At 34.5% G+C, this 16,465-nt stretch overlaps 1 protein-coding gene across 1 annotated transcript in view; it reads right to left on the bottom strand.

Annotated features, from left to right (window-relative positions):
• The window catches only part of LOC132126855 (spectrin beta chain, non-erythrocytic 1-like), a 70,350-nt gene extending 54,961 nt beyond the window's left edge, over positions 1–15,389 (bottom strand). The window contains exons 1-2 of the mRNA XM_059538408.1: positions 15,191–15,389; positions 4,375–4,494 (exon numbers count right to left, since the gene is read on the bottom strand). Of these exons, the coding sequence (XP_059394391.1) occupies positions 4,375–4,494; positions 15,191–15,335 (265 nt within the window). The 5' untranslated portion in view covers positions 15,336–15,389. The remainder of the gene's footprint in view (positions 1–4,374; positions 4,495–15,190) is intronic.
• Between the last annotated feature and the right edge of the window lie 1,076 nt (positions 15,390–16,465).

The following is a 16,465-nucleotide window of genomic DNA, read 5'->3' as shown; positions in this document are numbered from 1 at the left end:
TATAAAAGATACATTCAATTCAAGTTTATTTGTATAGCGATATTTACGATACAAATAATTGCAAAGCAACTTTTTTAAAGAAAATTTAATTTCTACAAAATTTTATAAGTAGTCGCTTATAAGTGTAGTAGTTTATACATCAACTATATATATATATATATCATTTGTAAAAAAAAAACAAAAAAAAAACATGCATATATTTTTTTCATTTATTTACATAGATACTCATACATTGTATATATAAAATACATTTTTATGTTATAAATATAAACATGTAAGTACATGTAAATATTTTCAAAATATATTATGTATGTGTGTGTATTTATATATACATAAACACATAAATTATGCAAACAAAAACTTTTATTTTATATGCAATTAATCATTTGACAGCACTAATAAATATAATAAATAATAAAGGCCATATAAAATAATTTATATAATTTGTCCTTTTCTATTTTTATAGTTGATTGCAGATATATAAAATAAAAAAAAAATATAATATATGAAGATATTTGTTAATCCAGTAATAAAATAACACTTTTGGTACCTAGCTGCCTCAAAAGTCAGTTTGTTATGACATCATTACATTCACAGAGATGAGCACACGGCTCATAATTTCTTACACTTCTGCCATTTAATCAAACAGAGCAGGAGGGAAGAGGATGCATGTTTATCATGCCTCAATTTAAGTGATGAGATTCCTGTTGTGGCAAGCAGGAAAACTCACAGTTCATCCAGTGTTACAGAGAGACAATGATCAATGCCACGCTTCAGCAGGAACATCGCGTCTCATGAGGAAACAGATTCCAAATTCACAATCCGTGATGCTGATGATTGCCAGAAATCACTCCAAATCAGCCACTGACAAGATTAGATTCGGGTTAGGATGCTGCCTGAGAAGAGAGCTCCCTATAAAGCTCACTAGTTTCTGGAAAAGAGCCATTGATAATGAATCAAATGAGGAATAAGACAGTTATTTGTGACGTGATCACAGGTGTGAGTGAGTATCTGATATGAACTCAAACTGTCCTGTTGTTTCAAGTTGACTGGTTTAAACTCCACCCTTGGTTTCAGAGTGACATGACAAACAGACAGAAGATGTGCACTAGTGCATCACTCCAGATGTCCTGAAACACATGCACCAACAAATGAACAAAACACTAAAATATTTCATTTGCATTTGGGCTTATAACTGAGTGCTTTTTTAAACAACAGCTCTCAGAGTTTCACATGCATATCGCTTTAAAATAAAGTTATTTCAATGTTTTCTGGCTGTATGGGGTCTTGAGTTGCTATGATACTTAAAAAAAAAAAAAAAAAAAAAAAAAAAAAAAAAAAAAAAAAAAGAGCATCGGTGCATGACTTTAATTACAGCTGATGTCATTGATGCACTTAATATTGCCACTTTTTTTCTAAGAAATATATCACATTTAAATAAAATTATGCAAACTTATGTTTCATGTTGACATAAAAGCACCAGTAATACCATTTCCAGTTACTGAAATAAAGCTGAAATAAAATAAAATATAAATGAAGAACTTGAACTTCTAGAACTAAATATCATTTATATGTATTCTGATGAAGATGAAATGAAATAAAACTAAATATGAATATTACCTGAAAAACATGCCCTTAAAAAAAATTGGGAATAGTACTATTAAAAAATATATGTTTTCATTAACTGAAATAAAGCTAAAATAAAATAAAACATGAATATTACATGAAAAAGTTAAACTTAAAAATGAAAACCAGGACTAATACTATTAAATATTGTTTTTGTACAATGAAATAATAAATCAAAAGTATATACTGTATGTGAAACTAAGTCTAAAGTGCACGGGAAACATTAATCATCTAAAAAAATGCATGCAACAAAATGAATTAACCTAAAAAAAATAATAATAATAATGGCTCATTCAAAATAAATGCTATATTAGTATAGTAATACTACTCAAATAAAGGTTAATGAAATGTTCTTTTTGAATCTCTATTTCATCTTTTAGGATGTTGCACAATGACTTTTACAGTCACTCAAGACTGTGTTTCTGGGTGGTTTTGTGCATCTTTAACGCCCAGCTGAGTTGCCATGTCAATGCTTCCTTCATTGCATCAGAGCTGTTGGATCCACTTCCTCTCACGCCAAGGGTGGTGACTCTTACAGCTCTTCTGAGAGAATCGAGATCTGACATCTCACATCCTCACACGGACCCGATCCTCCCCACGTCTCCCTCCGTCTCGCTTTCACTGCCGCATCTCTGCCAACAGCCCAACAGAAGGTCATTGAGAAGACCAGACTGAGAGACAGGCGGCTTGGCAGGACAAAAGATCTGCTTCAGCACGCAAGCCTTGAGAAAAACAGCTTACAGTGCTGTCCGCCGAGCGAAATAGCTCCAGATCAGCTGGACGCACCCTCGCCGTCACTAAACTATCTGTGGAACAGATGCTTCCAGGATCATGTGTTTAGACTTTTAAAGTCCATCCACTACAGCACAAGCACAAATCCAAGAATATGTCATTTATCTTGGTAAATCTCTAGCATCTAGAGGGTTTGAAGAATGCTCTTGTGCATTGAGCACTGGGTTTTTAAGATGCATCCTGAAACTTCTGACTTAATATTAAACCAATTCACCAAAGGAACAAGATGTTACATGTCAGAATGAATTCTATTTGCAATCTACACAATCTTTGTTTTCTGTCACAAATATCTAAACAGTCTTTAGTCGAGACGTGTTTACTTAAGATGCAATAAGATTTAAGATATTAAGTCTTGTTTTCTGAAAAAACTATAAAAACTAAGTGAGTATGCTTAAAACAAGGAAACATGTCTAACAATGGGTTCAGAAAAATGTACTTCATTCAAAAGGTAAAGCAAGATATACTCCATCGGCAGATATTTTTCTTGTTTTAAGCATGAAGTGACTTAATTTTGATGCATTTTTCCAAAGCGACCACATTAAGTTATTTACAAACCTGAGATCACTGAAGCTGAATCACTCAAATCTGTCATATCGCAGGTAAAAGGTCAAGTTTTCATCACTAAGGGCAGGGTGAATCTAAGTTAATGATTAGCCACACACAAACTCAGAAAAGTGTCTGCTAAATGCATGAATGTAATGTAAACAGATTCCTAATTTACAAAAGCTGTATTTCTGCGAAATAATTTCTGTTGAAGCCCATATCTCACCAGCATTACTGACCTCAAACTGGGCTGTGATTCATGAACAACTGATATCAAAGTTGCTCATTAAATAGTTTTTATACTAATCAAACTTGTGCAAATCTCACGTGACTCTTCAAATGCATGCTTGGGTAATGAGAAATTATATGCAAAAGCTTGAACTGATACACAAACACACCACCAAGCTCTGGTGAAGCATCTGCACTACAGTAACAGCAAACGAGAGCAATGGCGTAAATGTGTGAAATCGCTGTGTGTGTGAAGTGGCAAATGCCTAGCGCACATCTATTGATCGACCAGATCTGATCTAAAATGCAATATCTGAACTCTAAAACCAGTTTGGTGAATGCAATGTAAGCATAAAGTGTTGCACGGTAATAACATCCATGCAAGGAACAATGCAACTGCTTCGTCCAACTATTTAAGCAATGAGTAACAACAAAGCCTTACAAGCACCTAATTTTAAAAAACCAACTCAAATGGCTGCACTCATTAGCAATCGCATTTTAAATGCATATGAAGTGGCAGCATTTAGAAACATGCCACTATCAGTCACATAGTCAGCAGAACAAAACAACCACTCCCACCTTCCCGGGTTTTCCATTGTTGTCTATGACGGCCCATTCAGGGTGAGCTTATTGACCCCCGGGTGATTTTGGGGAAGGGAAGCCAAGCGTTAAGGTAGATCGCTTGCATGAAAAGCATGTACAAAATTGACTTTTTTTGGGGGGGGGGGTGTCTGAGATCCATTCAACTGATCCAGTCTAAAACTCCCAATTCCATCAGACACCCTCCTTTTTGAGAAGATTATGGAGGAGAGTAAAACACAAAACACTCTTATAGATGCATCTACATTCCTAAAAATAAAGTTCCCCCATTGGGTTTTTATAGTGATTCTAAAGAAAGACCAATTTTGGTTCTTAAAAGAATCTTTCAGTGAACAGATCTTAAAAGAACCATATAAAAAAAAATGGAAAGATGTTTTTTGTAAAAGAACCATTTTTGGTTTCCCAAAGAACCCTTTAAATTTCATGGACGATAAAGATTCTTCACTGAACCATAGACACCAATAAAGCCTTTATTTTTAAGCATGTATATAACACAAATCCCAGCTGCTGCGCTGTAGGAAACCCACAAATCTTCTTCCTAACAGTGCTGTAAACAATGCATCCACACTCCCGGATGCATCTTACCTTGCAGCTGCTTGAAACGTCCCTCGAGCTGGTTGTAGTTGAAGGGCATTTGCGCGGGGAAGCTGGGCTCCTGGTAGAAGCCCTCGGGGCCCCCAGACGCCCACTCCAAATCCATGATCCCTGACCGAGAGGGAAACTATTTCCAGATTACTCGCAACCTCCAAGCAAACCACAGAATGGGAAGGAACGATGACGGGAAAGAAAACCAAAATCTCCTTCTTGCAATGGGAGTTATTCAAAAAGCCAAAGGTTTTCGCCCCAGTTTGATGTTCTCAACCAGTCTGTTTTAGAGGGGACAAGCATGCTGCTGTTTGTCTTCCCACTCTGTCCATTCAAAAGCAGCGTCTCCCCCCAACCTCAAGCACACAAACGCCCCTCCTCCTGTCATACAAGGGAGGGGAGACCCTCTAGCTCCAGACCCGCTCTGAATCTGCGGGAGTCAATGGAAGGGTTCTGAAAGACACCTTTAACGGAGCACAAGAGGAGGGCAGAAGTGTTGTAATTTCATCAGCGGCCCAGCCAGTGTGTTTCCAGATGATGTCACCACCTCATTACAATGAAAGAAGAGGAGGAGACGGACCAAACCAAGTCTCCGGAAAGATCGGGGGTGGAGGTTGAGCAGGAAGTCGGCCCATTTCCATGCATTGTTTTTTAGGTCATGCGATAGAAGCAAAGTTGCATTAGAAACTCGGAATGTCCTTCTTGGAATGTCGGACTAAATGCATCCTGCCTAAAATCCCTTCTTGCAACCCCTAAAGCTTATTTGTGCTCCCCTCCTCCTCCTGTTTTTCCCCTATGCTGTCCATCTGTTTGCAAGGTGAGGAGACGTTCTGCAATGAATGCAGACTTTGAACTACTTCTCAGAGTTTGGCTATTGAATTGCACTCTGCTGCTAAACAAATATTTGCTAATTCCCACTCAGGAATCTCACACGGCTGTGTCAGGAGTAGTAAACATCCAGCAGATCCAGCTTAAACTTTCCTGACAGCAAACTACTGCTTTTCTTTCCGCATCTTAAACAGGATAAAAAACTGGATTATTTCAAGCCCCACAAAGGCGAATTAAGAGCCACGCTGGATATTTACAGGCGTTTTATGAGAGTACAGCACAGATATGAAACGCTGCCTGAAATGCTGTAAATCAACAATAAAAAGTGGTGTGTTTTCTCTCAGCAACAGTTCGCTGGGAAGAAACAAGTGTTTGTTCTTGTTTACTGCAGGAATGGGTTTATATTCTTTTCATTCTGATTTCAACCAAATTTGTTTATTAACATTTTAGAATAATAACAGGCTTTCACACTGCATTTTAATTTAGAATTAATAAGAATTAAAATGTTTTTAAAAAAATATAGTTTTTGTAACTTGGTTATGTGCTTTTCTTAATTTAATATATATATTTTTAGATATATTATAAATTGTTGCTAGAAGCCAAAAACACTTTTTAAAACACTTTCTTTTGCAGTGTCTTAATTTTAGCAATTTTATTAAGAGCTTCTGCAAATTTTTCTTAGCTTTCATAATTTTTTCAGTTATAGTTTTAGTAATTTTAGTAGTTTAATCTTAAATTAACCTGAAGTAGTTAAGGAATTTTGTTATGTGCTTCTGTAATTTTTTATTATCTTTTAAACTATTTTTATAGCTTTCATTTATTTTCATACATTTTTGTACTTCAACTTAATTGCATTTTATTTCAGGCAACATTTATAATTTTCAATTTAATCTTTTTTTGTTTTTGTTTTTTTTTTTTCAGATAAATTTTCATATTTTTTATATAGGTTTAGTCTTAGTTATAGTTACAATAACCATAACAATAGTAGCGTAAATATTTTTTTACACTATTCAGATGCATTGGCTACTGTTACTGCTCACCACCAATGAACAACCCACCACACCCTAGCAACCACCCAGAACACCCTAACAACCACCCAAAACACCCTAGCATCCACCCAAAACACCCGACTAATACTGAGAATGTAGCGTCCTGTATTCTGTCTTTTACGAACAAGACAGGATCCTCAAGGAACCATGAGATGAGCTATAATGTGACCGAACGTGTCCCATGATCCTGTATTTCCAAAATAAACAAATGTTGAATTATTCCTCAGTGCGTCTAGCGTGGGATTGCGGCCTGGGGGTGGTTTGGTTGATCTGGGCCTGCACTGAGAGGACTGTTTGTACAGAAACAGTCAGTGGTGTCATTGTGAAGTCACAAGACATCCACGTGTCCCTCAGTGCTCTTAATTCACCTCCATCTGCACTACTGTTCTCAGTCAGAAGTGAATCTGAGCTGAAATCATCCCTCACGCCGTGATAAACGGCCCACAGATTTGAGGGAGGAGACGCTTCCTGGAAGACGTTTAGTCATTCACTGCAGAGGAGCGTTTAAACTCAATCATACAGTCACAGCAGAGGGAATAATCTGAAGATAAACGGATTAGCATATCAGCAAATGATCGGAAATGTTGGTAACCATAAAGAATCAACTACAGATAACAATTTTTTTTATATATACTTACTGAAATCAATGTGATGTTTGTTAATTTATCAATTGTAATGAATTCACTAGTAAGGCCTGGATATAGTGATAAAAAAAGAAAAAAAATGTGTAACATTACATTTTGCTTGCCTGCAAAATTCCCATTTCTGCAGAAAATGTGATGTTGAAAAAAAGGGATTTTTAAATAAATGTATAAAATGTAATTATACTACAATTATAAAATTCTTAAAATATTTTTAAAGATAAAGCACATATATAGTATAAAATTATTTTTACATTTTCTGAAGTAATTGTGATGAAAGCGGATAACACATTATTCTTTTTTTTAATAAATGTACAAAATGTAATAATAATACATTTATAAAATGATTAAAAAAAATAATTGTTACAGATAAGAGCATGTGTGTGTGTGTGTGTGTAGTTATATATATAAATTATATTATTATGAAATCTTTTTTTTATTAAAATGTTTTATTAGAAAAATAATTAAAAATTATATTATCACACAAATATATGATAAATAATGATAAAAAGGTTTTTAAAAATGTGTAAAACTGTAATTTTTTATTTTTTTGAAGAAAATGTGGAAACTGTAATTAAAAACTATCAAATTATTAAAAAAATATATATATATACTATTTTATTTAAAGATAAAAGCATATGTAAAACTAAATTTTTACCATTTCTTATGTGATGAAATGACAATGCTAGTGTGTTGTAGGTCATTTAAGGCAAAATCTTTATATATGGCTTAAATTTCTTATGGATTTATTGATAAAATTGTCAAATCACTAATCATTACCAAACAGCATCAAACAGAGCTTTTGATCTAAATGATCTAATCTAGTTAATATGGTTTTGTTAATCCAAATCAAAACTATAAAACAAATGCAGTGACACCAATGGATTACCAGTGGATTCATATCATGTTTTTTTTTCTAATCAATACCAGTATTTCTACATGAATACACGCACGTGCAAACTGACTATGAGGGGTGATCAGCACAAATGCATTTCAGATGTGTTGTTTTCCACTCATAGTGGTATAAATGTATGTAAGTGTGTGTTTCTGTTGGCACTGAGACAATCGCTCCTTTGGCAAGTCAATGAAGGAACAATTTTCTGCGAAATTTCACATGATGCTTTGCTGTGATCTTATAAACATGTACTTGCACAATCCCACAATTCCTATTGTAATGAAACACAAGTGCTCTCATTTTATACTGAACTCAAACATGCTGATTTCAGCAGAGCCAGTCCATTTAACAGCTGATAACGTCTGGATACATTTTGTTTCTAAGTATGACAATGATCTAATGCGTTCATAAAGTGGGGTGATTTCACAGACATCTGGCCGACAAACTCGGCGAAGGAAGGAAAGAGGAAAGACACGGGGTCTGTGGGTGTTTCCTTTAAATCACAATAGGAAAAGAAAAATACTCTCTGGACCCAAAAGTCACAGTATGAACTCGAACTTTACTCAGCCAATGATCTACATGCTTTTCAGAGAATCTTTATGGCAGAAACATTTGAAACCTAAATAAACTCAACTGAGAAAGACAATCATAATTAATGCGTAAGGACGAGTGGGATATTACTGCGTGGCTGAAGTGAGTTTTTCTTGATGGAGCAGCAGTCACTCGAGCAGACTCATTTATTTTTAATAACACCGGTCAATAATTTAGATGCTCGCGTTTCATTGGTGGAATACTAGTACACTGGCCCACAAAGCAATACTTGACAAAACCCTGAGTGTGTGTGAGAAACTAAGCAACTGAAGGGCCTTAATTAATTATTCATGATGACAGCATTAATTCTGTACCTGAAGTCTAATATGTTACTTAATAAAGATACATGCCTTTATCTATCTATGCAGCTACTCAACTATCTACCCAACTAACTACCCAATTATCCATCTACCAAACTATATACTCATGTATCCAACTAACTATTCAACTATCCATCTACTACCCAACTATCTAGAGCCCTGCACAGGCCTAAAATTAAGGCCCTAACCCAGCCCTTGTCATTTAATAAAAATAATAAAAAAGTTTGGAGCATTTTTCATTCGATTATATATAAGTTTTTGTTTTTTATAAAGTAACCAATATCTGTAAATGTTAAGCCGCAAAAGTTGTTAGAAATATGAATCTGTGTTCTGCGCGTGTCTGTGTGAATTAATGAATGGCAGAGACGTGCGGGTTTGTTTACTACATAGACCGAAGCGCATGCCGCTTGCATTAATTTCAGCATCTGAGCTTCAGAGTTCTCTCTCCATCAAGCGATCTGAACTTTTCAGTTCATCTCAATGGACGCACAGCGCACCTGTAATTGATGCTCTGTAAACTCTGTGTGAAGACGCACGACTCACCGTCGCTTTACTGATAGCGCTGTTTCTCACACATGCAAAGAGAGAGAGAGCGAGAGTCTTACCACGCTGAATCGACACGCTATATGTAAACTATTCTTTGTTGTCTTCTCCTGTCAAAATAATGGAGTTCATTTAGAATTATTCATATTCATTTTTGAACAAGCAGAAGACATACCGGTTTCTCCGTTAGTGGGCGGAGCTAATGCGCAAATGGCAATTTCATTGGCTGGCGCTGATCTCTTACCGTCCCTGTTTTGATTTCAGCAAATCAGTTTGACCGAACGCAGACAACGTGATTAATATTCATGAACCCAGCAGCTCATCAATCCATAGTGCATTGTATATACATTAGTATGATAGTAGAATTAATAGTAGTATAATCTTTTAATAATAATTAATATGATCTTTTACTATTTTTTTTACAGAAGCACTCAATGACCAAAAATATCTTAAGCATCACCACCAGTCTTAAGTTCAGTTAAAATGACAAATATATATATTTAATATTCATATTCATTAGGCCTAAAAGTTAATTTTTACATAAAGGCATTGTGCTAGAAATATTACTATTATTTAGTAAAATGTATGTGATACTGCTACTACTGTTAAAAAAAATTATAAAAATTTATTTTTTAAGGAAATAAATCACAATATTTCTTCCATGTTTTAATTTTAATAGCAAATGCCCTTTATTTACCAAAAATAAAATGTGTTTAAATTTCATAAATTAAGAGACAAATTAAATTTGGGTGAAACTTGTTTACGGTTTTTCATTATTATATAACTTGTAGAAAAACTTTAAACACAGTTTTAAATAAGTATAAAGAATGGCATTGGTTTTATTTTTAGTGCTAAAAAGTTATTTTTTTTTAATTAGCATATTTTTGTGTTTCGCTTTGGTACCGAGATTGGTACCGAGAACCGTGGATTTTCACTGGTATCGGTACCGAATACTGAAATTTTGGTACCGTGACAACACTAATACCTATCTACCTGTATATCCATCTACCTATCCATCCGTCCATCCGTCCATCCATCCATCCATCTGTCTATCTACCCATCTGCCTATCTATCTATCTATCTATCTATCTATCTACACTGTAAAAAATTACTGTGATTTTAACGGTAAAAAACTGTTTACTGGTTAACGGTAATTTCCTGTAAACTTTACAGGGAAAAACCGTAAACTTACGTTCCCAGAATTCTCTGCGTTGCATTTCAAATTTTGTTTTAATTTGATGTTTTTTCTTTGAAATAACTATGTTTCTTCTTAATTTTTTCTCATCTGTTATGTTTATTAGGTTTGTATGTTACATAAAATGTTGTTAAATTACTGTTTATTGCATATTTCAGTTTAATGAGTCTCACCATGATGGTGTTTAGTGCTTGTGTGAATGAGACCGTGCACCTTCTATGTATCTTATTATTTAAAAGCTGCTTGTGATGGGCTTTGTTTCACAACATGACTCTCTCATCACCACCTGATTTTGGTGGTTACCAGTGTAATACAAAGGTACAAAACAGATTTCAGTGCTTCAATAAGTTCGTATATTAATATTATATCAGTTAAATTATGGTATTAAACTGTAAATATAAAGTAAAACCGTTAAACATACAACAGTGTAACTGTATTTTTTATGGTATAAAACCGTTAAACCAAAAACGGTTTTACCGTATTTTTTACGGTATAAGTCTGGCAACCACAGCTGCCGGTTTTTTACTGTATATTTTACGGAATATTTTTAACAGTGTATCTATCTATCTACCCATCTGTCCATCTGTCCATCTATCTATCTATCTATCTATCTATCTATCTATCTATCTATCTATCTATCTATCTATCTATCTATCTACCCATCTGTCCATCTGTCCATCTGTCCATCTATCTATCTTTTAACTATAGCAGAGGTCTGCAGAGTCACTAAGTTGACAAAAACCTTCAGATAAAAGCACCCGAATAAAGCAAAGTGTCAGAATCAATCTGTGATAATTCTCACACATGCTCGTGTTTGGAGTAAAGAGACCAGGTTTCTGCTTCTAACACGATTAAGCGGGTGTTTTTGCCTCAATCTGGTGCCCCTGGGCCGTAGGCTGTCTGAGAGGGCTGTATATCGGAGCGCGGGCCCCTCTCATGCTCCAGCACATGGTCCACATTAGTGTGGTATGCCGACTGCTGCCGGGGGATTCCTGACTTATCAGAGCTCTGGGAGAGAATCGTGCCGGTGTGATATCTGACTTCCCATCTGAGCCCATGACAGTCTGATGAGACAGCAAAGAGCAAACACAACTCTTATTCTGTACTATTCAAATAGATTTTCTGCTGCTAAATAATTAAATGTTAATGTAGACTTTTTTCAGTATGATAACTCACAGTTGTCACTAGTTTATCGGTGTCGTGTGTAATTTCTATCTCTAGTGGCACTTAGCAATGAGCAGAAATTTCAGCCAATGAAAATATTTGACAAACACCAAAATAAATACGTTTTCAGTTTCGGCTGAATAGTTGTAGAGGGCTGAAATTATTGACATTTAATTAACACTTCTTCGATAACATTATGATTACGTCATTGTCTTTTTAGATACATAAACTACAACAGGGTTAAACTACCCAATTACACAAATGTAATTATTGAAACTTTATTTTTAGTTTCAGTTTTTGGCTAAACGACTACCTTAGTTTTGGTGTTTTGGTAAAAAAATATATAGTTTTCAGTGCAACATTAACAAAAACTGAACTTAAAATTATTCTTTTTTTTTGTTGTTAATAAGAAAAAAAGCTGGAAAAATATATATATACAGAACAGACCAAAAGTTTGGAAACATAACTATTTTTAATGTTTTTGAAAGAAGTTTCTTCTGCTCATCAAGCCTGCATTTATTTGATCAAAAATACAGAAAAAACATTAATATTGTAAAATATTATTACAACTTAAAATAATAGTTTTCTATTTGAATATACTTAAAAAAAATAATGTATTCCTGTGATGCAAAGCTGAATTTTCAGCATCATTACTCCAGCCTTCAGTGTCACATGTAACATCAGTCTATCACATGATCATTTAGAAATCATTCTAATATTCTGATTTATTATGAGTGTTGGAAACAGTTCTGCTGTCTCATATATTTGATCAATAAAAGGTTAAAAAGAACTGCATTTATTCAAAAAAAAAAAAAAAAAGATATAATATATATTCTAATAATATAATATATTTTTTCTATCACTTTTTATCAATTTAACACATCCTTGCTGAATAAAAGTATTGATTTTATTTAAAAAAAAAAAGAAAATAAAAAAAATTTACTGACCCCAAATTACTGACCAGTAGTGTATATTGTTATTACAAAATATTAATATTTTAAAAACATAGCTTCTTTTTTTGTTTGTTTTTTGTTTTTTTGTACTTTTTTTTACTTTTTTTTTCATCCAAAGTATCCTAAAAAAGTATCACATGCTCTGAAACAATATAAAGCAGCAGAACTGTTTCCAACTTTGATAATGAATCATCATATTAGAATGATTTCTAAAGGATTATGTGATAATGATCCTAAAAATTCAGCTTTGCATCACAGAAATAAATTATAATTTAAAGTATAATAAATTTAAAAACAATTATTTTAAATAGTAATAATATTTCACAATATTACTGTTTTTTCTGTATTTTTGATCAAATAAATGCAGGCTTGAAGAGCAGAAGAAACTTCTTTCAAAAACATTAAAAATAATAATGTTTCCAAACTTTTGGTCTGTACTGTATGTAAATATTGGGTGAAAAACTCCAACTTCAAAAAATATAAATAATTTAAATAATAAAGTAAGTTCAAGCAATACATTTACCATAAATTAAACATAAACATGAATGTTTTAAAAAAGAAAAACTAAAAATGAATTCACTAAAATCTAAAATTTGTATGAAAGCTGAAAATATAACAGTTAAAGCTAATTCAAAATATTAATAAAAACTATAATAGTATATAAATAATACTAAAATGACACTGGAGCAACCAGGTGTGTGTGCACTTAGATGGGTCACCTTCACTTTACTTTCACTTTCATAAACAGTTCACTGCTTTTGGTTGGATGAGCAGATAGCCCCGCCCCCAAAACACGTCATTGGTTGATCTAATGTTGCCTACATCAAGCTTGTTCATACTATTAGACACCTTTTAGATTTTAATTGAGCATTTTACAACGAGTCACACTATTTCAACCTATTTTAGTTATGTTTAGTGACTCTGCATAATAATTTTAAATAAATAATCACACTCTTCACCTTACACTCGTTTCGTATCTCTTTCTTGAGTGTTACTCCTGCTTCCATGATACAGAATGAGAGAGAGAGCGAGGGCGGCGCATGCTCTGCTGCCCAGGAATGCAGGAAAACACAATCACGTGAAACGTAGGACGCTTACTGGAATGCAGGGGGCTTTTTACAACTCCAGAAACAGTTTGTGGTTTTTGGCAACAAGAGAGAGAGGAAGAGATTTTATGTTTCATCTTCCTCAGTCCTGAAGTATCGGGGTGAGTCTCACAGCGAGCGCACAGGCCTGTTCGTTCTGTTTAAACTCAGCCACCCCGAGAGAATAACAGCACATTAATGCTGGGCTCCTCTCGGCAGCTGCAAACACTCATAAACAACATCACACCTCTGTAAACACAGCAACTCAAACGCATGAGAACATGATGGAAAACAGAAGAGGGAAAATGCTACTGTCATCCAAGATATTACGGGAATCATATGAAGAAAGAAATACATGGAGAGGTGGTGGTGGTCGAAATGTCCTAATTAAAGCCCGAACCCCTCCTGAGGAAGTCCAAATGAAAGAAATTAAATCTTTTATTCAGCAAGGATGCATTAAATTGATCAAAAGTGTCAGTAAAGACATTTAGAATGTTGCAAAGGTTTTCTGTTTCAAATAAATTCTGCTGTTTTCAACTTTCTAATCAACAACAAATCATGAAAAATCAAATATAGCATGGGTTCCTCAGAAATACCGACAATTATCAGAAATGGTTCATCAGCTATTATTCTGATTTCTGAAGATCATGTGACACTGAAGACGGGAGTAATGATGCTGAAAATACAGCTGCGCATCACAGAAATAAATTACAGTTTACCCACATAGAAAACAGTTATTTTAATCTGTAATAATATTTCACAATATTACAAATTGTACAGTATTTTTGATCAGATAAATGCAGCCTACTGGTGAGTACAATAGATTTTTCAGAAACTCCAATCACAGATATATTGAATGGTAGTATATATTATTTTTACACATGCATATTATATGTAAAAGAGAAAATTTTATTATATTATAATATTGTATTAAATTTTTTTTATCTTTATTATTTTATTGTGGAATTGCACCCTCTGATAAAAAAAAATCACAATAAAACCAGGGAAGTGCACAAAAAAAAAATATATATATATAATAATAATAAAAAAATAATAATAATAATAATAAATAAAAAATAAAATTTAAAATAAAATGTGTCATATGTTTCTCTAGTGTGCAACCACACTGCAAAAGGTGCTTTTAGTTTATCACAGGTGTGGACCTGCATTATAAAACATCTTCCCTCTCCATACTGAATTTATGTAACGTGTTCAGTGTCCTGTACGAGGCACAAGAGCCTCTAATGTTGGTCTGTGGATGCGAGGGCTTCGCTGTGAATCAGAAATGGTGTGGGAGCTTCAGAAGGAGCAGAGAAAGTGTGAACTCACACCCGCTTTCTTTCTGCTCTCCCACACACTAAATCACCAGATGTCATGTGTGAGTGCGCGGCACATTATCAAGCACTAGTTACAGCTGCTCAAAGCCAAGTACACAGCGCGTAACAATACACTTCTGCTGATAATAATGACCTCTGTGTTTTTAACTACAGCTTTTAATCTCCGAAAGAAGGCCATGATTTATCAGCAGATGGACTTTGCCATTTCCACTCACCTGCTAGAGCCTTGATGCGCGAGCGCTCGAATAAACGGGCCGAGCTGTTCTCATTGTCCCATTCGTCTTCCCAGCGGTTGTTCACACTTTCCTGGTACTGCTGCTGGATGTCCATGTGGTCGTATTCTGCGGCTACTGTCGTCATCCTGACCTCTGACCTTTCGCCTTTTCACCGTACACACTTCCTCATGGGCGGCTCCTCTGAAGCCCTGCGGAAAGAGACGGAGGGGTCAAAGGGCATCACAGTTCATGTACAAACCTGGGACATTATTAGATACGTAACGGACATGACTACTTAAACCTACAATGAATCTTTCATTCTTTTTAGATCATATTTTCTGCACTGAATGTGGGAGATAATCTGCTGGAATTTTGTGCAATGGATTTAAAGAAGATAAAATGGGGTTAGAATTAATTTGAAAAATTATAATAAAAAAAGAATTATATAAAAATATATTATATTCCTTTTTTTAGCTAAATAAATTTTATTAACTGTTGCCTTATTTTGATTAAATATTTTTTTAAAAATTAAATATATGTATGCATATTTTTTTCAATTAACTTTTTTCTTTTTTTATTAAATGAGGCAACATTTAATAAACTATTATTTTGTAGTTACTTTGTACTTATTATTTAGCCCTATTACATCCACCAATGATCTAATTTCAATTTTCATTTTGTTTCTTTTTTATTATTAATTTGGAATAACATGCTCTGCTACAGTTCACAACAAGACCATTGAACTGTTTAATGAAAGTAAATATAAATAATGAGCTAAAGTAAAAAATAAATAAATAAAATAAAATGTTTTTCCTCCCCATCATCAGTGACTCTGCTGACCTTTTCTAAAGAGACAGCACTTATTTCCCATCAACCCGCTCTCGCTCTCCATCTTAAGACAGCTGCTTCAACATTCATTCCTCCATCAAGAAGCAAATCTCAGCTCTGCTTTATTTCTGTGCTTTACGCACCTACTGCCCCCCGCTGGAGGACCCCAGAACTGCCCCTGTGACGTCATACGGTCCACAGACAAGCACAATCATGTGGCGTTCCTCAGCCGTGAGATGACTGATATCCGTGACAGGCCGGTCGAGCTCCTGGCAGACCTACAATAACCTCAGTTCCTCCCGCCCGCTGTGCTCCTAACTCAAATCAGCAGTTACTTCTCAAATGCATGAGTGCATCTCAGCGTGATCCCATCAGCCAAAACTTTCTCTCACATGTGCATGCTTCGCCCTAAAAGATCAGCAGGTTATGATGCACAAAAACACCCAT

Source organism: Carassius carassius, chromosome 44, assembly GCF_963082965.1.
Source record: "Carassius carassius chromosome 44, fCarCar2.1, whole genome shotgun sequence".
NCBI classification, from domain to species: Eukaryota; Metazoa; Chordata; class Actinopteri; order Cypriniformes; family Cyprinidae; genus Carassius; species Carassius carassius.
Note: the sequence above shows the minus strand (reverse complement) of the source record. Positions and strands in the feature narration are given on the sequence as shown.